The sequence below is a fragment of the Zerene cesonia genome, chromosome 12 (genome assembly GCF_012273895.1).
Source record: "Zerene cesonia ecotype Mississippi chromosome 12, Zerene_cesonia_1.1, whole genome shotgun sequence".
In the NCBI taxonomy this organism is placed as follows: domain Eukaryota; kingdom Metazoa; phylum Arthropoda; class Insecta; order Lepidoptera; family Pieridae; genus Zerene; species Zerene cesonia.
The window spans coordinates 1836107-1858723 of NC_052113.1; the positions used below are offsets into that span (position 1 = coordinate 1836107).

Here is a 22617-nt window from a genome sequence, read left to right on the forward strand (position 1 = left end):
CGTGATCAAATTTTTTCTATTCTTTCAAAATTTCTAATTTATAAAGCATTTCAATGCTATAAAACTAAAAATTAAACAAAATATCATATCTAAAATTACTTAAGTTGCGACAAAGAAAGTGAGGAAGCTATAGAGAGAGTTATAAATGCATTCTTAATGTTTTGCCTAAGCTCAACCTAGTTGTCTAACAAACAATATCCTGGAATAATTTAGACATATGCTTTATAATAGGGTTCATACAACATTAAAAGGAGGAATATGTCTTAGGTCCTATGTTTTTCAGGCTTGCGTGGATGGAACATTGAAACAAGTGCAAGTGAAATGGGAGACGGAAATGTGCGCCGTGGGAGTTGTGATCGCCTCTAAGGGTTACCCAGTGACATCTACTAAGGGATGCGTGATCAGCGGTAAGTCAGATTTGCATGAGGTCGAAATTTTATTTGATTCAAATTAATTGAGATGATATAGAACCATCTTAACTAATATGAAACATTATTTCAATGACTGCAATAATATATCCATGAAATGCGTTATATGTATAGATTAACAGCATTCAAATCCCATCTCATGATAAAAATTATCCTATTCTTTATATTTCTTATCTAAATATTTTTAAAAATTTTAATCATTTTCCAGGTCTGTCCCAAGTCCAATCACAACCGAACATCGTGGTATTCCACAGCGGAGTGGCCCGTGGAGCCAACGACTCATTGGTTACAGCTGGGGGTCGCGTTATCCTGGTCGCGGCTAAGCGCAGTTCGTTGCGTACCGCAGCTTCCGTCGCCACATCTGCTGCGGCTGCTATAGACTTCCCGGGAGCGCAGTACCGGAAGGACATTGCCCACAGGGCTTTCTCCAAGTAAGTACGAGATATGGGTTTGTAGTTGGCCGTTTCTTGGAGGATAGATGAGGAAAATTATAGAGATTCTCGCAAATCAAGATGGTTTTGTAGCGTTATGAGAGGATTTTTTAGAAAGAAGAAAAGGTTTGCGAAGTAGAAGAAGAATTTTTGAACATATTTTTTCGTCAATTTTCTTGGTTTATAAAAGAAGGTAGCTAGTTCAAAGTATGTAAGTTGAAATGAGTGATTGTTAAAGGCGCAAAAACTTTGATCTTTCTTTCAAAAATAATAAAATCACATTTTATTAGCTTCCAGGGTATTTCACATTATTTCTTTCTTGTTTCCCTTTTTATTGTAAACAATAATAAATTATTTTGAATAATTTTATTATGATACGTCCATTTTTCGACTTTGTCATAAAGATTATGTTTAAGGTATGGTTTGTTTCAGTTCCGTAATCGCATGAAGGATGAAGATCTGATCACTGTTCATTCATTTATTGTTTTTTTTTTCTTTATTTTCGACCCTGTATGCATTTTGTTTTCCTAATAAATACACATTCCATTTATTTCGTTTTTCATTTTTCAACCTTTATAACGTGATTGGGCTTCATCTCGTTCATGAAGAGATAAGAGTAAAATTATTACCAGAAGTCTATACTTGTAGTTATATTCGCTACAGTAACTGTTCACGGTCAATTAAATTTATCAAGAGAGATTTACTAAAAATTTCCGAAAATTTTCTAATTTGTTCAAAAATACGAAGATTCATGTATTCTGGAAGTAAAGACTTATCTATATTTATAAGTATATATTCAGACGGATGTTTTATATATTTTGTGTCAGTAATATAAAAGAGCAATAGAAAATTCCAAATATTGGTAACAAGAATCATAATCAAAAAGAAACTAAACAAAACAACCACAAAAAGCGCTTCAAGCTTTCAACTTTTCATCCCAAATCGTTTCACCTTGACTCTAGTTTAATGATAATCAGTTCCGATTCTCTCACTCTATTTAGAAAATCGGGATGACATAATACACGGTTACTATCAGCTCTGCAGGAAAATCTTCACCAAGTGTGCCCAGTAACAAAAACCGCAAAATCACCATTAATTCCTCCCAACTTTTTATTCTTCAGTAACTTACCAATGGAAGTATTAGTACCCGTAGTATGTTTGTATTGTATTGTTAAGAAATACACTTTAATTACAGATTAAACGGTCTTTCATACCTGGAGAGCGGGGTGGACATAGACGCAGCCGCGAACCTGGTGCGCATCATCGAGCCGGTGGCGACGGCGACGCACCGGCGCGGCGTGCTCGGCCGCCTGGGCTGCTACAGCGGCCTGTTCCAGCTCTCCGCTATGGACACTAGCCTCAAGGACCCCGTGCTGGTGCAGGGGACTGACGGCGTGGGCACCAAGCTGAAGGTACCCGGAACTGGTGTTTGCACCAGCAGGAAGCGACGCTACTCTTGAGTTTTGTTCATGACATCTACGGTGGTGGTGGTTGTGGGTCGCCTGATGGTAAGCGCTACCACCGCCCATTAACATTGGCGAAAGCGTAAGACCATTTGCATATACTTTACGTCTTTGTAATTGGATTATCGATTTAAGAGTGTGGATCAGAGAAAGGATTAACGAGGGGAGTAAAGGAAGGGACTGGGAAGGGTAAGGAAAAGGATACGGCGAAGTATAGTAGTTAATGGCAAAGGTTTATTTCGTTTGTGGCATTAGTCAAACCGGACTTACAAATTACATAATGCTCAATTATTCTATCTAAACGCTTCTAACGGTAGTACCTAAAATTATGTTATTGTTTCTATTTTCAGATTGCAGAAATTATGCAGAAATACGACACATTAGGTCAAGATCTCGTAGCCATGTGCGTTAACGACATCCTGTGCGCGGGCGCAGAACCGTTCGCCTTCCTGGACTACATGGCGTGCGGCAGGCTGCAGCTCACTACTGCTACTGCTATCATAAAGGGCATTGCAAATGCTTGCATGATGTCTGGATGTGCTCTTTTAGGTTAGTTTTTGCAAGTGTTCCTAATTATGTGAACAGTTTATTACGTTGTTTTAAAGAATGAGTCTAGATCTAGATCTAGATCTAGATCCTAAAGCACTAATCTAAGCACCGAACGAAGATTGTCAAAAGTTAATTTAAAAATGTATGACTCCTGAAAGAAATTGTACTTGAACCTATATTATGCACTTCTAACAAATCTTCCTCAATAACATATAGGAAATATGCAATTTATTTTAAGTTCTTTCTATATATAACTTTAAGATAGTACGACTTTTTTTTTCTAATATAAAAATCTTAAATTCTTTAACTAGGCGGTGAAACAGCAGAAATGCCCTCGATGTACGACATAGGCAAGTACGACCTGGCCGGTTTCGCAGTGGGAGTGGTCGATAACCTCAAACAGTTGCCTCGTATGAAGGAGATAAGGGCTGGTGATATTGTATTGGCTCTCCCGTCCACTGGAGTACACAGCAATGGGTACAGCCTGGTGCAGAAGATTATGGCTGAAACTGGACATAGGTGAGGATTGGAAAAAAATTATATTTTGTATTGATTGCATTCTATCTTCTTTTTTTTCTTTTATCTATTATCCTGTGCCTAGGAAATATTTTACTTCTACGTAGTGTATTATTACATGATAAATTCAAAGCCACTTAATATAACGTAACTTGCATTATCACTGAACACATAGACGATTTTTTTTTTTTTTTGGTCAGTTATAGTCATTTCGTATTATGAATCCATTTTTATATCTTTAGGGTGGCATAACAAAACAAGACTTGTGAAATTAAAAATTCTTGTATTTTCCTGCAATTTTATAAGTTTGGCCTAATCCTATTTCAGTTTCCATGACAAAGCTCCATTCAGTACTACAAACAAGACATATGGAGAAGAATTCTTAGAGCCCACCGGCATTTACGTGAAGGCTCTGCTACCAGCCGTTAAGAGAGGTCTCGTCAAAGGTCTAGCGCATATAACTGGAGGTGGATTGTTGGAAAACATACCCAGGATTCTACCAGCTGGGGTCAAAGTTAAATTGGACGCTATGAAGTTTAAAATAAAGCCGATTTTCGGATGGTTACAAGCTAAGGGTAAGAATTATTTTAAACTAATCTGAATTATGTATTACATTTGCTAAAGTAACATGCAAAATTAAGCGTAAACACATTGTATGTCCAATTTTTTTCCGCATACACAAAGAATCCCAACAAAAATCTTGAGTACACTTATCTTCCAGCCCATGCACGCTCTAAGTACCAATTATTTCCAAATATCATGTAATAATAGTTTAGTAATTTCTGGTGATATGGGTCACACAAAAACATAAAACAACATAACATTCAGCATATAACAAGTAATTAATTGCAAGCAACTAACCTCTTTGTATGGAATAAAACATAATCTATGTACTATTTTCTTCCAGGAATGGTATCAGACTTCGAAATGCTGCGTACATTTAATTGCGGTGTCGGTATGGTGGCCATTGTGGACCCGGTGTGCCTCAAGGAGTTCCTCGCCACCGTTGATGGCACTATAGACGTGGTTGGTGCTGTCGAAGCTATTGGTAAAGAGGGTACGCTGGATCTTAATTTTTAGGCGTTAAAGTTGAGTTTTGTAAATGTGAAATAAGAAAGTTGAAATAAGCTGAAATATGACTTATTGCTGTGTTGTATACGGTTGAGTTTTGAGTAAGGACAATAGTTGTGATAAAGATTCAGCGGGAACAGTTGATGCTATAGGGAAGGAGGGTAAGCTGGAATGGGACTTATTTTAGACTTAGTTAAGGTTCAATTTTGAATTCTCTAGTCTGGTCTTTATCAGTGTATGTGTGTCTATGATTATTTATTTTAAAAATGTATTGTTTCAGGTGGTCACCAAGTAGTAGTTGAGAACTTCAGCCAAGCAATGGCCCCGTTAAGCAGCCCATACACGAGCGGTGCGCACGCGCCGCAAAAGTCGCTCTCGTATAAGGACAGTGGTGTGGATATCGAGGCTGGAGATTCGCTTGTATCGCTTATTAAACCTTTAGCTAGGTGAGTAGACTTTATAGCGAGATTTCCTTGATAAAAGGTGATTAAAAAATGGAAATTAGTATCATATAATAAAAATGAAATAAAGTGTTATAATGCATCGTAAATAATTGAAAGATAATTTTTGTTGTTGTAGATCCACATCTCGTTCGGGAGTTCTGGGTGGTTTGGGAGGATTCGGAGGATGCTTCCAGTTGAAAGCGATAGAGCAAGAATATAAGGTTACTAATTATTACTAAAAATTAATTAATTAAACATATTTATTTAGATTTCCAGGTGCCCTAAATTTTTCTGGATTGACAATTAGAATTTCCAACCAATTTTTCACTACGTATACGTACTACACATAAATATACACTTTCTGAAAACATAGACATCTTTCAGTCTTTCCGTTATTTCCAGAAAAAATGGTCAATTTGTTTCAGTCCAAAACCAAATCTTTTAAAAATACGATTCGGATCGAGTTTTTCGAGTTACCTCTTACAAAAAAGCCCTATTATAACATTTTTCCAGGATCCCGTATTGGTTTTGGCAGCGGATGGTGTGGGGACCAAACTGAAGATAGCCCAAGTGATAAACCAGCACAGCACCATCGGTATCGACCTGGTGGCCATGTGCGTTAACGATATCCTGTGCAATGGAGCCGCGCCCTTGTCTTTCTTGGACTACTTCGCGTGTGGCTCCCTGGATGTTAATGTCGCTAAGGTGTGTAAATTTTAGAACAACGAATTATAGGGGGGTCGAAAATAGCTGAATTGCTTCAAGAAAAGGATGGTCAGGCCGTGCCGCTATTCTCGAGTTGATGGATAATAAAGATATATGATAATGAAAATTAATTATGGAAATTATATAAAAACTCGATGTAATAAAATGTAGATAAAAATCCAAAATAACGTTCTTTAATGATATTTCGATTGAACACATATTTTACTCTAATATAGAGTATACGGAAATTATATATGAATACTGGCGATCATAATCAGGATAATAGTATAAACTTATGAAATTATCGTATTATTACCTATCATTGATAAGTGTTTGAATTGAAATTATATATATTATGTCCGTTTAAAGTAGGCCAAAATCGGGTCTCAAGTAGGCGGTTACATACAAACATACATGTCTAAACATAATTTAATAGTAATAAATTGTTGATGGAAATCACTAGCTTCTGTTATAATATTTAAATGTTCCCTATGGTATTCTTGGTAATATTATTTTATTATTTAAGTATTTGTTATAATTTTTATAGGATGTAGTGTCAGGTGTGGCTGAGGGATGCCGTCAGTCTTCGGCTGCACTCATCGGTAAATTATAAATTATTATATTATTATTATTATTATAATATTAAACGTTCTATATTTCCACGTAATAGTCAAGCAGTCAAGCATTGAATCGATATTATATACCTATAGTTATTAACTAAAATATAATATTTAATGTAAACTATTAATCACTTCTCCTTGTACATTTACAATTGTAACATTAGTGTCATATTAGAATAACTAAATGTTTTTTAACACTTTAATTTTTATCATTTAAAAAGTCGCAAATTCTTAAAAAACCATACTAATTTATGTTTTTTTAAATAGGTGGGGAAACCGCTGAAATGCCGGGCATGTACACACCTGGAGTATATGACATCGCGGGATTCGCACTTGGCGTTGTCGAACGGACGCACATCCTGCCAAAGATCAATGATATTACGGTAATTATATAAAACCCTAGCTTTTGCCCGCGGCTTCGCACGCGTTAATACGGAGGAATTTAATAGATGTCATTATACACGTACATGTAAACCTTCCTCTTGAATATCTATAAAATATAATCAAAATCCATTGCGTAGATGCTGTCTGCTTGCCTGGCCGCCTGTCCGTTTGTCTGTCATCAGACTGTATCTCATGAACCGTGATAGTTAAGACAGTTAAAATTTTCAGAGAGAACAATTAATAAAAAAAAGTCGAGTTTAAGCAATTGTTGGCGCGGTCATAAATTGGATGGGAGACAATTATTAAAATTACTCTAATTTCGTAATTATTCAATTATGTTTATAATTTATACAGGTGGGAGACATAATAATCGGGTTGCCGTCTAACGGAGTGCACAGCAACGGTTTCAGTTTAATCCACAGCCTGATGAAGAAAGCCAACCTCACCCTCAACGACAAGGCACCATTCAGCGAAGATGGACTCACTTTGGGTAAGTCTGACTAGCGGTCCGCCCTGGCTTCGCCCGTAGTACATATACTGAAAGAATTTTTCAAATCGAACTAGTACTTCCTGAGATTAGTGTGTTCAAACAAACCAATTCTTCAGATTTATGATATTAGCATAGATTTAAATATTTATGTATTTTTTGGTAAAGCATAAGTTATCATTATTAAACACATTTTCTATTGCTAATATTATTTAAGTTTAATACTTATCTACTCTTGGCAAATAAATATATTTTAAGAATTAAAGGTGTGAATGTTCTAAATTTTCTTAAAAATCCAGTGTCATGATGTATGTTTCCAATGAACTCTTCAGTAACCCAACCGATTTTGATGAAATTTGTCATTTAATTTGGCAGTTTTTATTTCGATTAATTATCCCAATAATATATAATCTTAATATTTTTAATAATTACTCAGCCACAGCAACGCGTGGCCGGGTATAGTAGAAGATCCGTAAATAAAAACATATACTCAAACCTACTCAATATACACAAAAAAATCATAAAAATTGATGACATGTTTTTTTTTATATACTGACATATAAAACTCGACTAAAATTCGTTTACACAAATTTCCAGGCGAAGAACTGATCAAGCCGACCCGCATCTACGTGCCCAGTGTGGTGCCGGCCTTACAGCGGGGCTTCGTAAAGGCGGTGGCACACATCACTGGTGGGGGCTTGCTGGAAAACATTCCCAGGGTCATACCGGAGTCTGTTAGAGCACGGCTTAACGCGCACTGGTGGAACGTGCATCCGGTTAGTAGTTAAGTAATAAATATAACAAAAAAACAATTTTTCTTTGCACACAGGGTGTCCCACCGGTGGTCTACTATACTCAATGGAACTTATATTGCATATGCCGATTACGTATGAAATACTTATAAAACCCTACGAATATTTTCTATTAGATGATTTTTGTTTTTTATTAAAAAATGCAGAGTAAAAATATTTTTGAGCATGCTATTCAAGTGGTTGTGCAATTTCTGCATTTAAAAATGTAATTTTTCCCTTTATGTACCTGTATAACAATAGATTTTTTTATGTTTTGAGAGATATACAAATGTCTGTTAGAGCTCGCCTTACTTGCACCAGAACTGGCTTAAAATAATGTGGAACATGCGTGTGTCATATTTATATTATGCTTCAATCAAACACAAGAAAATACTATATATTATACTTATATTACAAAGAATTTAATAGAAATTATTAACGTTAAGGCGAAAAACCTCGGTTCGAATCTTGCTTCATGATCACAATTTTTTCCAATACTTAAACTATTTATTAGATTTAATTACTTTAATTATTGTGTTAGGTATTCGCATGGATAGCGGACGCAGGCTCAGTGAAGGACGAGGAGATGTTGCGGACATTCAACTGCGGTATCGGAATGGTTCTTATAGTAGCACCTGAACATCAAGCTGAGGTAAAATTAACTTTTTTTATTTTATTAATGTACACAATACATTAGAATTATAATGGAATCTACAAATCAATATTATGTGATGAATTAATTGACGAGTTAGTTATGTACAAATAAATTAAAGGAAATATTTTTTGTATTAAAAAAATCTCTATGTTTTTTATAAAATTAAACAACGTTTCCGTGACTGACTGATCGATTGAGTAACTTTTTACTTTTTGAAGTCGACAAAAAAGGTTTCATATTAAAAAATGACAGAAAAAGCGAAGTTCCATATTCGAAAAAGTTTTCTGCTTAATTCTCATAATAAGCGTGAAGTGCGTGTGTTCTATTTTTAAAATTGCCGCCTCACCAGGTGATGAACATAACCCGCTCGTACGGCGCGATGGTGATCGGCTCGATACAGGCGCGGCCGGCGGGCGGCGCCCGCGTGCTCGTCGACAACTTCGCTTCTGCGCTTGACTTCACTCGCCGGATGCCGCTGTTGACCAACAAGAAGGTGAGTCGTTTATTAATGGTTTTAAATATTTAATATATACTTACATTATTTTTCTTATTGTAATGATGATGATGATGGTGATGATGATGATGATGATGATGATGGTGATGGTGATGTTGTCAGGTGGCGGTGCTGGTGTCGGGCACGGGCAGCAACCTGCAGGCGCTGCTGGACAGCACGCGCGACCGCACGCAGTGCATGTGCGCGGAGGTGGCGCTGGTGGTGAGCAACCGGGCGGCCGCGCCCGCGCTGCGCCGCGCCGCCGACGCCGGGATCCCCACCCTGGTGAGTCCGCCTGCCGACACACTTGGACTGTCTGTTCTTGATTAGGATTGAGTAGGATAAGGTGTTGATTATTTTCCTTTCCTTTCCTTTTCCTTTGTGAGTACCGGGAATAATATGTGACATGTATGATATTTGCCCCACAATAATTACGTTTAATTTGTTACATACGTTATATGTTAAGTAAGAAACAAATCAAGCGATTAGCGATCTGGTGATGTAGGCCTCGCGGACATCTGTTACGGCCAAAGCGGGCGAGGGGGTGACGAGCACAAAGGCTGATCGGCTTCACGCCACACTTTTATCCCCACCATCAATCCTTTCTTTATCCTACACTTAAAATCGGCAATCCATTTATTCAATAGCCTCATGCCTCTGCAAATTGTTTATGGTCAGTGATAACGTTTACCATCCGGCAACCCACCTCGTATGCCTTCCATGACTTTGTAAAACTTTGTAAAAGACAAAGAATCAAAATGCTTATTTATAAGTACCATTAATGTTTCCAATACTTCTGAAAAACAAAATACTCCTTACCAAATCCCATCCAGGTGTTCAACCACAAGGACTACGCGTCGCGGGAGGAGTTCGACCGCGCGATCTCGAAGGCGCTGGAGTCGCACCGCATCGACCTCGTGTGCCTCGCCGGCTACATGAGGATACTCTCCGCGGAGTTCGTGCAGAAGTGAGTCTCTCTCTCTCTCTCTCACTCTTTTGATCTCTTCTTTTTTTTATTGTATCATAATGTTTCTTCTCTTTCTGTTTACTCCCTACTACTCCCTACTGGAGAATTCGTGGATGTACATTTAAGAAAATTGTCCTTAACTATCTTTGAAAACAGTAGCTTGTACAGTAAAATAAATTTGAGGTATACGGAGGATAAATGCTTTTAATTATTAAACTAAATGACATAAATGTATTATGTAGTCTCGTTTTATTCTTAGTAGTATTTTTTATCTTATATCTTTAAACGAGCAATTCTTGTATATATATATATATATATATATATATATATATATATATATATATATATATATATATATATATATATATATATATATATATATATATATATAATTAGAATCTCGGAATCGGCACCAACGATTTTCATCGACAGCGACTCTTCCTGACATCTATTGGCGAATAATAATACTAATACTATTTTTGGCGAATAATTAAAGTTCCAGCAGATGGCGTTGTTAAGTAACGAAGTCAATGAGTGTTTGCTTTGAGGTTAGACTAATTTTTTATATTGTTTTGTCTTCTTAATGCACGTGTTCACTTAACAATGCCTAAACGATCTTGGAAAAAACGCTTATAAACAATCTAACTTCACGAAGTTAAACCGAGCAAAGCTCGGTCATCCAAGTTCTTATTATTAATAAAAAAAAATGTTTCCAGATGGAAAGGCAAACTAATAAACATCCACCCGTCACTACTGCCCAAGCATCCGGGTTTACGCGCGCAGAAACAATGTCTCGAAGCCGGTGACACACTCTCCGGTTGTACCGTGCATTTTGTTGATGTAAGTATACAATATAAATGTCTATTACATTATACATATGTACTCTATAAAATTGTTTTTCCTTTATAAACGACGAAATATGAATTACTTACTATTAACCAACTTGTTCAAAAATCAGAGATCAAAAGAGGCCATAAATACAATATTTATGTGTTTCATTCTTCATAACTTTCATTCATTTTAACTGAAAATCTGGTCATCCACGGTTGTATAAAGCTTCTAGAATTTATATAAGATTTGATTAACGATATCTATACTAATATTATAAAGCTAAAGAGTATCATTTGTTTATTTGTTTCAACGCACTAATCTCAGGAACTACTGGTCCGATTTGTAAAATTCTATCTGTGTTGGATAGCCCATTTATGTAGAAAGGCTATCCTATTAATATTATAAATGCGAAAGTTTGTAAGTATGAATGTATGGATGTTTGTTACTCTTTCACGTAAAAACTACTGAACCAATTGCAATGATATTTGGTACGTAGACAGCTGGATAACTGGAATAACATATAGGCAACTTTTTATTCCGATATTCCTACGGGATACGGACTTACGCGGGTGAAACCGCGGGGCACAGCTAGTAGGTTATATATGTACCACGGGCGGGCCGCTAGTAATGGATAAATGTCGACGCTCGCAGGAGGGCATGGACACGGGGCCGATTATAACCCAGGAGCGCGTGCCCGTGTACCCGCACGACACGGAGGAGTCGCTGTCGGCGCGCATCCTGGCGGCCGAGCACCGCGCCTACCCGCGCGCGCTGCGCCTCGTGGCCACCGCGCGCGCGCGCCTCGACGCCAAGGGGAACGTCATCATGTCCTAATCGCACCGCTGTGTATACTTCGTTGCAGATTTCATGTTTTTGTATACTATGAAATTCATTACTTGTATACCTTTTTTTTGGTTGTTGATTGAAAATATTAAAGTTGTGTGAGCTGGAGAATGATTTTGTATACTTTGGTTGTCATTGCTTTTTTAATGTTTTTGTATACTTTCCTCTTTATGGATAAAAATGAAATGTAATATTGGTTGCTTTTACGCTCATAGCTTAATGCGACAATAAAGTAATGTTTATGTATAATTCGCTTTTCATACACAAAAATGAAGTTGGATAATTATGCACTAAAATATTGACTACTTTAGTTGGTCTCTTTATCTTTCATGTCACATACATTTTATTAAAAAATATCTATTTGGGACCAACATTAAGAGATTATTTAAATATCTTCATATAGGTATTTTGTTGTATATTTTGAATTACGTAGTTAAGTTTTTAATCGAAATATAGTATATGAATAGATTTTATAAAAATTAAAAAAAAATATTGTCTCTAAAAATGTCTCCCGATGAAAAAGCGCGTTTACTTGATATAAGTAAATTAACATTCCACTGGACAATAAAATATATTGACAATCAACTTAATCCATTATTTTTTGGTTTATCCACTTAAAATTTTATTATCTAGTATTAAATAGTTTTAGAATTAAGAGCGCAACTCGAATAAGTCTTCCGTTTATTTTATATGACATCCAACTGACACTGTCTTTTGTACTTGGTATGTTATTGTTAAAAGTAAAATAAAAATTTTGTATTGCACATTGCTTTTATTTCTCAAAATATAAAATTTTAAATCAGACGTGCCTTTATTTTGTGAAGGCATGTGTTATAATTAATATCACAGATTTTCTACAACTAGGTAAAAGCTGAATGGACTATTAATTGTTCATCCCTTTCTTTTTGTCTGGATTAAAATTAATTAATTCACCAAATGCTTTAAACAAAATGCCCATAAAATCGTCATTTTCTGTGATATTAGCAGTCTGAACTTGCTCTATAACTTTTTCTTTTACTTTCACTGAGTGTTGACCATTTTTCAAAATATCTTCACAAATATTATCAAATTCTACATGAAATTTTTGTTTATTAAGTAAAGGAACAATCAGATTATATGTATTAATTTTAGTGTTTATGGATTTTGCTAAATTCCTATTGCTTTCATATATGTATTCCCATTTCTTTAGGTCTTCTTCCTTTAATGGATATGGACCTAAATACATTCTCTCATTTCTTATTTCCTCCTTCAAAAGTTCAATGTCTTGATCAATCTCTTTGCTCATTGTTATCCATTCTGGAGTAAAACCATTGTTAATTAAAACCTGAAAACATTAAATATACATGATATAATGGATCACCACTTTAATAATAAAAAAACATAAAAACTAATAGATAAGTTTGTTCATTTTATAGATAAATCAGCCAGAAATAACTTATTTTCAATACAACAACTTTTCTGTTATATTAAAAATATATATAAACCAGACCTCATTTAATTTATGTGTTGTGAAATCAACATATGGATTCCTATTTTGATCTTTTAATGGTTTTCCTTTGCCACTTAAATTTTCAAATTCCCCTTTTGACATTGATTCTTGGATAAGATCTTCAACAAGTCTATCAAAGCCATATTTTGTTTTTATATCATGTTTCTTTGATGGCTCCTTCTTCATTAATGCATTATCAGTAGCAACAGCCTTAGATATTCTGTGTTCCATAACATTGATGGCAGCTTTTTGTGCCTTGACTTGTGCCCATTGCTTCTGGCGTTGAAAAGGTGTTCCATGTCCTACTCCTTCAAAGCTTAAGTACTGACGATGTTGTGGTGCTGTATGCTAAAATATAGTGTCTTCTTCCTTTTAAGTGAATACATACTCCAATAACATATAATATAAAAATATTAATAAGCTTACCCTTATATCAAAAACAATTTTCTCAACCTCTTCCTTTTTGCTGGAACCGGTATTATGTTTAGAGAGAATTCGAAATGCATTCTCAACTGCTACAAATTTTTCGATGTTAGCCTCTGGCGATTTCGAATCTGGGTGATATTTTTTCGCCAAGTCCAGAAAAGCCTGTCGCACTGTTTCTTGATTAGAGTCGGAAGGTATGTTTAAAAGCTTGTAACTGTCCTGAAGAGTATATAAGTTCTAAGTGTTTCATAGTTAATATGTAAATTTCTTGATGTACAAGTTTAACAGAAATAATTTCAACATACCTCAAGATCTTTCCGAGCTGATTTAGTCACAATAGTTCGAACTACAAAATTATTTATACATTGCCAATGAAAAGGACTAGGCCGAACACAGGGATACGCACGTGTGTTCATGTTTATTTCATTATACTTTAATAATTACGTAATATTTTGCCAATGCTACGGTTTGTTTTGATTTGGACTTTTGAAAAATTTCAATGTTTTCAATTTTAATATGCCTGTTTTGACATTTTTGTCAATGTCATTAATATCACAGATTAAGAACTAGAGAATAATATTATAAGCTGTAAGATCATCAGCTGCGTTCGAGAATTAATTTTCAAATTATGTGTAATCTCTTTATGAACTCATTATAAACAGAAAAAATATTTTTTTTAAAATTATAAAATAGGTATGTACATCATAACAAAGTTTTGCTATTGAAATTTAAAAGTATGTGTCGCCGTAAAATCTTAAAAGCTTTAGATTATAGATTATACTAAATCCTTCTCGAGAGATAGAAATCTGTCGACAAATTGTGATTCGTACCATGTGCTTATAATTTAACGTATTATTTTCGCGGAAACATTACACTACAAACTCGCGAGATAGGTTTCGGCAAGATTGAAATCGAACAATAAAATTGATGTTTGAATTATGATGATTTCATAACAACATTATATAATATTATAAACATTATATTACATCAGCCACTACTATATTCTTTCGAGCCAAAAAAGCACTCAAATAAATCATCAAACATTTTGTAGATAGAGACAACTATCTCTAAATGTTGGAGAATAAGAAAGGGGTGTAAAAAATATATTTTATTTATTATTATTTCACTAAGTTACATAAAAATAAAAAAATTTCAGAATAAAAAATACAAGACTAATTATACATTAAAATGAGAAATTATTTATTTAATTCTTTATCGTACATAACAAAAGACACACAGAAATAATTACACGACAACGATATAGCATAATCGCCTTATCACTGTACAGTGATCAGGTTAATGTGGGAGACGGGTAAAAGGTAAAATATGAATAAAATTTTGATTTTTTTTTTTTTGTATTTAAGCAGACATTATAGAAATATTAGAAATAAAATTATTGAACTTAAATGTTGACAGGACATGTTATAATTGTATTATAATGAAAAAAATTCAAATAATATATAGAAAATTTACTAAGTTGCACGGCCATCAAAATCTAGAAGTAGGAAACGGCGTTTGTAAACAAGCTACAGTTGTATTTTTAGAGTCATAAAAAATGTTATCACAGATCACAGTATAATATTTTCTTACTAAAAGTTTTAACTTAAATCAAAATTATATAATATAAATATAATTACATACATTACGTTTCTATACATGGAATAATAATCTATAACCTAAATACTTAATTAAACAATCAAATAACTTATATGGTTCAGAGAGACAAGATTCTAATAGCCAAAAAAGCATCAGCATTTTATGCATTCATTAATCACAATCCATGCCGCATGCATAACTTTTACCATACTTTATTAGTTAACAATCAAATAAAAAAGTCTTAACTATTTACAATGAATGTATTGTGGGAGTCGAGCACGCTTCGGCACGAATGGGCCAGCTCGCACCGGGGAAGTACCATACCCCCACAGAAAACCGGCGTGAAATAGTGGCATGCCACTGTGTTTCGTACGGTGAGTGGGAGAGCCGGAGGCCTATTTCCTTTTTCCTCACCCCTCCCAGTCCATTCCTTCTTTCCTATCATAAATCCGTTCCTTTACCCTTACCTACTTAAAGCAGGCAGCGCATTCGCAGAGGCACTACCTTTGCGAATGTTCATGGGCGGTGGTGATCGTTTTCCGTCAGGCGAACCACCAGCTCAGTTGCCCGCTATGACATAAAAAAAAAAAATATATTGAAAGGCTTCAACTATAATACCTCTAAACCCTTATTGTGCCTTCCTTCTAAAAGGTAAACCTCTGCCGAACACATAGTTAAAAGTGTTACTATAAAATCAGGTTTAACGCTGTTCTAAGAATAGACAATGTAAATTTCAAATTTCGAAGTAACATTCAAAATTTGAACATTGCAATTAATAACAATGATTCATATAGCATTATTCCGTCTATTAAACTCTTCAGTATCTGTGGGTACTTCCCAGCGCGGATCCCAGAAGCCCGGCGGTGTTTTCGGACGAACGGGGTTGTTTTTGCCCCGGTGTTTGGAACATTCATCCATTTTCTGTTCTAACATTAGCGGGTTGTCTTTGTAGAGCTCACCGTAGAACTGAGGAGATATAAAATTTATATTATACTGGGACCATATAATTGTTAAAAAACCCATATAATATTATAAATGTAAGTTTATAAAAATGTATTGATGTATGTTAGTTACTCTTTCACGCGAAAACCTCTTAACAGATTTTGATGATATTTGGCAGTGATGTAGCTTATGTATCAGAATAATACATAAGCTATATAGATATCTGGTTTTGGTCCAGGACTGTTGATATTTTTGAAAATATCGGATTTTCAATATATCGCTATTTTTAAATATACCAATATCGGAGTTCGATATATCGAAAAAAAATATCGATATTTCGATATATAGGCCTTATTTAAAAAAAAAATCGTAAGTCAGCTCAAAAATGATTACACAATGTATAGTCCAGTAGATTTATTAAACAAATTAAATTATGAATGTACATAAGTATTAGGTTATAGTTCTTGACTATAGATTGAATGACGGCTAACTTAATTTTCATAAATAAAATACGATAGATTAAGTTTACGATGATTTTGTATATTAAATAAATTACGAAAAAAAATTAAAAATAAAAATTTACTTCAAAAAAATGTCGACCATCGATATAGATATTTCAATATCGAACTATCGATATATCGTCCAAAAAAATATTAGTAATAAATATTGATATTTCGAAATAATAATATCGATATATCGATATTTTATAGACAGTCCTATATTTGCCCGCCAATTCGCCCGTGGCTAGAACCGCCCGTCACGCGTGGTAGATTTTATTTATTTGATAAATCTTGCGAGTACTATAACTATCAATAATTACTAAAAAAAAAAAAATTATCATTATGTTATATAATTAGAATATTAATAGAAACAAGCTGTTTTTTAAATTTATAATTTGGTCTGCTGTTGGTGCAATATCATCTTAATCATAATATTAAAAATTTTCAAAAGTTTTTCTTATTTGCATTGAGCTATGAAATTAAGTTGGTACAAACGAAACTTACATTTCTACATTCATCACAACTCCAACCGCGGAGGGCACGTTTTTCACTTTTTTTCCTCACAGTTGGTTCCTTGTACACGGGACCGTCTGCATGTGGTCTATAATAAAGTTATATAAATTATACTACCAACTATTCGCTAACAAATTCATACAAACAATCTATGTATTTAAGTGTTTAAAGCCTACATGTGGACAAATAAATAGACTTTCATAAACAAACATATGTGAACGTACTATGCTCTTTATGTATTGCGTCGTAAATATACATTTTTTAAATAAATATCGACAGAAGTTGTCTCATTTTTAAAGACAAAGAAAACTACAGATAAAAAAACGGTAAGTGACCGAAAAAAAAAACGGTAAATGACAGAAAAAAGGGTAAATGACACATAAACAAAAATAGCGAGTACCAATAAGCACAAACAGAAGTAATCAAATACACACTTAAGTCTTTAGTTCCAATAAGAATAAAAATAATACCTTTTGACTTGTCTATCCCCAGTTGGTGATACTTTATTGACTTGCAGATTACTACGCAGTATCGACATGCTCGACTCGATATCATCGTGGCTTGTATTCACTAAATTATTGTTCTCTGCTAATGGTTCCTTTTTGGGGCTGAAATTGATAGAAAAGATTTTTTTTTTTTTGAATAATTTTGAGAAAAGGTTCGATACGATTTTATTAGTGTTATGGCATTTAAATACATCTTAATTTAATATAGAAAACATACATATTATGTTTTTAGAAGATGTTGCTTCTTTTAATTGAAAAAAACTGTAGAGAGGGTTAATTACCTAACAGGAATCTTTCTGTTTTGTTGTAAAAGCGATATACTGTCATCTGCGTCACACTCCATATTCTCGTCTTGCTTACACATCGTTGAGATTAGTTTTAAACTGAAATATATGATGTTATATTGCCAGTTTGTAGTAGAGTAGTAGTTTTTAATAGAGTTTCACTGTCACAAAAACTTAGATGCGTATTTAAACTTAAAATGGACTCAACAATTCCATTTAATTAAATGTTTAATAATTTTTTTTTTAAATATTTATTATTAACGGCATTATAATAAATTATCATCTACATATATAGAAAAAGCCGTGTTAGAATACGTAGTTAGTTACGCTGAACCGATTTTGATGAAATTTGGAATAGATAGTTTGTCACGCAAGAAAGGACATAGGACAGTTTTTTTTTTATATTTTAATTCCACTTGAATTAGAATCATGCGTGGAATACCCTGGGTCTGTCTATCTTTTGGAGGAGGCCGGAGGTGGAATGCTAGTAGTTTATTAAAAACAAAATATTATGTATTGATAATATATCTTTTCGTCAACGGTTTAACTCAGTCACAAGAGATTCCCATAGACAGAGATTCGACCAAAAGTAGCCTATGTCATTTACCGGGTACTCTGAACTATCTCCAGACACAAAAATCATACCATCAAACCAAATCGCTCCGTTGCGACGTTCAAAAAACGACATACAAACACCCTTTCGCATTTACAATGATAGTAAAAATTAGAAAAAAAAACTGAATACAATACCTTCAGTATTCAATTGTCTATTAAACACACAATGAAGACATAATTAAAGTATTCTTACCTTGGCCTAGTGTGCTTATTCCCATCTACGCACTGTGTATATGTGGGAGAAGATTTCTCATCATCACAATTATCCTCCAGCATTGTTTCTTCTTCTATTTTAAACTTTAAAGGAGTCAATGGCTTTTTGAACTTACTGGGACTGCTCCTCGCTAGTGACTTTGGTGGAAATCTGTTTCAATTAGAATTATTCAAGGTCTTTATTCTGATTCATTATAAATATAATTGTAAAGTTATGATAATTAAATAGCAATTACCGTTGATTATAGAAATAAATAGACAAAAGTCATTATATAAACTGATATTTGAAAGCTGAGTGAGTTTGAAGGATTGTTCATCTTAGAAATTACTGGTTCAATTTAACAAAACATATCCGTGTTAGATAGTACATTTATCAATAAAATGTATAAAACCAGCTTTCGCCCGCGGCTTCGCCTGCGTAGTCAAACCAAAATATGGTACTAATATATTGGTACCAAACTTCATCGAAATGAGTTCAGTTCTTTAGTCATGAAAAAGAAACAGATAGACATCGCATTTGTAATATTAATAGAGATGTTATGCTATGACCAATGGGGGTAAAGGGTCAATGATAAATATTACAAAAATGGAAAAACTTTTGAGAGCTGACAATTTTGGTTGAGTGTAGCAGTCTTTTGAAGTAATGTCACAGAATACTAACTAGTAACTAGCGTTACAGAGGCTTTACTTCACAACGGTCTTCAAAGTAATATGTACTCAATCCGATAGGCAATATGATTTAATTTAGCTCGCGTTCCAGTCGAGCATGTGGTCATTTAGATACCAAAATTTTTTTTGAGGAAATATGGGCCTTAATTAACTGTACTACGGTTCATAATAAGTTAGTCGTGGTTATACGTATTGAAAGAGCCGCGGACTAGGGTTGCTTACTTCGAGTGCTTCGAGAAACTACTAACGCTAGTTACTAGTTAGTATTCTGTGACTGCACAGTATTTTTTTGCTTTTCTTTGTGTGTCGATCTTGCAAAAAAATGTCGAGAAAGTTGAACGTAGTCGAACAAATAGCACGCGCGTGTGTCGTCTTTCGCTTGCGGCAGCCTACTAGATTGGCCCTTTCGCCGTGGCCGGCGCCTGTAGGTACGTTTTTAATACCTACACGCGGAGTGACACAGGCCTGGTAATGTTAAAGTTAAAATAACTTACATTTGTGAAACTGGCAAGCCACTTGTAGGTGACGGAAGTATAGTTTCATCATTGTCTATTAATTCCTTTTTGATATTGGGCTGGAATAAACATAGTAAGGTTCAAAATTGCTTCAAGTGATAATTAAATACACAATCATAATATAAACTTACCTCACTTAAATTGTAGCAGTATAGAAGGCAATGAAAAAGCAATAGATATTTAGATATCTTTCATATAGTAACAGAATTAATTAATTTTGTAATAACTTGGATAAAATATGTTAAAAACTTTTTTTAGATTAGTCATAAATTCACACCAATATTAGAAGCAATGTCAAAACCAAACTTTTTAATTTTTTTTATAATATTCAGTGACAGATAAACTAAAAACTTACATTTCCATCTTCTATTGGTCTATGCTTGCCACAATGTTTGTTTATTGTTATATAAAATGAATATTATATTGATTTATTTTAAAATACACAGATGAAAAATTTAAAACTTTGCCATGAATAATCCATCTCCATCCCTGTCTAAATTACTACCATAATTATTACCTTAATTTCAACATTAGAGCAGCTCATAGCTTTAGCCAATGTTTCCGGAGAGCAAGTCAGGTCAACAACGCATGACGATTTCACTTTAACTAAATTAAGGCGCGATTGTTTCATCCTGCTGCCTGGCTTGGTTCTACTTGGACTGGGAAATAGTAGTTTCATATTCTTTTTCTCAGGTGTTTCCCTATAATTGTAAATTTTGGGATTTTATGTAACTTTTACAACTGTATTTTGATAATTACTAAATTAAGTGTGTAATTGATTGATGAGTTAATTTTAGGAAATAGATATTTCTTACCTATGAAAACACAACTTGATGAAAATATTATAACAAAGAAATTACTTATTCTGATCGTATGAAAGGAAGATAATATAATGAATGAATATTTTTGTTAATTCTATCTTCTATCTTAATAAATAACATGAGTAGCTATAAAATTGTGAAATACATTGAATAAATTATTTATTGTGGGAGTCGAGCACTCGCTTCGGCACGAATTGGGCCAGCTCGCACCGGGGAAGTACCAACCCCCACAGAAAACTGGCGTGAAATAGTGGCATGCCACTGTGTTTCGTACGGTGAGTGGGGGAGCCGGAGGCCCGTTTCCTTTTCCTCACCCGTCCCAGTCCATTCCTTCTTTCCAGTCGTTAATCCATTCCTTTTCCCTTACCCCAAAAAAGCGGGCAGCGCATTCGCAGAGGCCCTACCTTTGCGAATGTTCATGGGCGGTGGTGATCGCTTCCCATCAGGCGAACCACCAGCTCAGTTGCCCGCTATGACATAAAAAAAAAATAATAATAATAAATGTTGTCAAAGGATAGAAATCAAACTTATAATCCAACTACATCATCTTACCAAGTGTCTGGGCATTTCTTTTTACTTAAACTCAATCCATTACTTGTGTTACTCTTCATTTTTCTACTTGATATAATAGGACTCTTGCGGCCTGTTGGTGTGCCTTCTATTTCTGATACCGATTCATCCTGTACAGATCTCTCATGTAATATTTCCTTCTTCGGACTTATTAAAGGAGCATTAGAATTGTCTGAGCATATTAGTTTAAATATATCTTCGACAATGCTCAGATTTTTTGTTTCTAATAAGCATGTTAAAGCAGACGCTGTAAAATAACTTTTATTGAAAATAGTGATTATCGATATTAAAACACACTGAATTGTAAGCGGTATTTTAATATTCATTCCAACCTAGTTTAGTCACAAAAAGTTACTAAATTTTATTAAACAATTTAGACATTTATATGGTTAATGGTTTAGATATTTATATGGTAATTGGTTAATTATTTATTTACTACATTATCATTCTTACATATTAATTATAAATATTCTATTCTATCTTCCAATATAAAGACACAAATTACTGTTTGTGTCTGCTTTAATAAATGTATGAAAAAAATTGAACTAAAAAGCTATGTTACAAATATTGAAAGCTGAAGTGTATTTGTACTTACTACAAATAATTGTTATTTCTAATATATGTATGAAAGATTATGTATTATTCAAGAGATATATAAATATCTTTAAACCAAACTATTTTCAAGTATATTACCATTGTATATATGAATTAATGCTAATGTCATTAAACTCACCAATTTGTTGAATTATACCATCCTTATTTTCTATTTCCTTAGACATTGTTTGTGCACTTGAACAACATTTGCTGAAAATAAAATTGGATCATTTAAACAAGTTATTTACTAGTGTAACATGAAAATTGTTTTCTTATATGGATATTTATTACCTTTCGCATTTATTTTTATGTGATAAATATTGTGATTTGTATGATAATGCATCAATGTGTATTCGTTCGAATTCTAGAACAAGATCTGAAAAAAAACTATCCGTGAAGATAATGTAACGTATAAATACATGTAATGTAAGTAAAAGTTTAAAAATTTAATTTACCCTTGAAAGAATTTAATGTTTTCTGAAAACTATTTTCTACTGCAGACACTTTTTGGCTAACAATATCAGGAAGCGATGACGATACTTCATTAAATTCTGCCATTTCTTCTTAATATATTAATATTAAAAATATCTACGAACATAGAAATTATTCATATAAAATGTTTAAAATAACATTGCGCGGTAAATATAAATGACTATATTTTTAATATTTATGTCAATTTGACACATG

General features: G+C 33.9%; 3 protein-coding genes across 5 annotated transcripts in view; 1 reads left to right on the top strand and 2 right to left on the bottom strand.

Moving 5' to 3' along the window:
* LOC119830621 (trifunctional purine biosynthetic protein adenosine-3) overlaps positions 1 to 12441 on the top strand; it is a 23430-nt gene extending 10989 nt beyond the window's left edge. The window contains exons 6-25 of one of the 2 annotated variants that reach the window (XM_038353669.1): positions 284 to 407; positions 637 to 859; positions 2055 to 2271; positions 2673 to 2871; positions 3183 to 3390; positions 3715 to 3962; positions 4295 to 4444; positions 4739 to 4904; positions 5038 to 5122; positions 5415 to 5606; positions 6154 to 6208; positions 6494 to 6609; positions 6965 to 7100; positions 7695 to 7873; positions 8430 to 8540; positions 8893 to 9036; positions 9160 to 9321; positions 9870 to 10003; positions 10720 to 10843; positions 11486 to 12441. In XM_038353669.1, the coding sequence (XP_038209597.1) occupies positions 284 to 407; positions 637 to 859; positions 2055 to 2271; positions 2673 to 2871; positions 3183 to 3390; positions 3715 to 3962; positions 4295 to 4444; positions 4739 to 4904; positions 5038 to 5122; positions 5415 to 5606; positions 6154 to 6208; positions 6494 to 6609; positions 6965 to 7100; positions 7695 to 7873; positions 8430 to 8540; positions 8893 to 9036; positions 9160 to 9321; positions 9870 to 10003; positions 10720 to 10843; positions 11486 to 11668 (3156 nt within the window). In that variant the 3' untranslated portion in view covers positions 11669 to 12441. Of the gene's footprint in view, positions 1 to 283; positions 408 to 636; positions 860 to 1291; positions 1410 to 2054; positions 2272 to 2672; positions 2872 to 3182; positions 3391 to 3714; positions 3963 to 4294; positions 4445 to 4738; positions 4905 to 5037; positions 5123 to 5414; positions 5607 to 6153; positions 6209 to 6493; positions 6610 to 6964; positions 7101 to 7694; positions 7874 to 8429; positions 8541 to 8892; positions 9037 to 9159; positions 9322 to 9869; positions 10004 to 10719; positions 10844 to 11485 lie in introns of those variants that run through there. The other variant, XM_038353670.1, reaches the window with a different exon arrangement.
* On the bottom strand, positions 12436 to 14122 carry LOC119830622 (dnaJ homolog subfamily C member 28). The gene is made up of 4 exons (XM_038353671.1): positions 13898 to 14122; positions 13593 to 13811; positions 13167 to 13514; positions 12436 to 13001 (listed from the first exon to the last, which is right to left on the bottom strand). Exons 1-4 carry the CDS (start codon positions 14006 to 14008, stop codon positions 12561 to 12563), a joined length of 1119 nt encoding a protein of 372 aa, XP_038209599.1. The 5' UTR covers positions 14009 to 14122; the 3' UTR covers positions 12436 to 12560.
* A 1661-nt stretch (positions 14123 to 15783) lies between these two features.
* On the bottom strand, positions 15784 to 22572 carry LOC119830679. Of its 2 annotated transcripts, XM_038353759.1 has the most exons (11): positions 22386 to 22572; positions 22222 to 22306; positions 22070 to 22140; positions 21319 to 21583; positions 20463 to 20646; positions 19925 to 20004; positions 18742 to 18912; positions 17931 to 18032; positions 17614 to 17751; positions 17135 to 17231; positions 15784 to 16154 (listed from the first exon to the last, which is right to left on the bottom strand). In XM_038353759.1, exons 1-11 carry the CDS (start codon positions 22486 to 22488, stop codon positions 15975 to 15977), a joined length of 1476 nt encoding a protein of 491 aa, XP_038209687.1. In that variant the 5' UTR covers positions 22489 to 22572; the 3' UTR covers positions 15784 to 15974. The 2 variants fall into 2 exon arrangements, with proteins under 2 accessions (XP_038209687.1, XP_038209688.1); XM_038353760.1 differs by lacking the exon at positions 17931 to 18032.
* Positions 22573 to 22617: the final 45 nt, after the last annotated feature.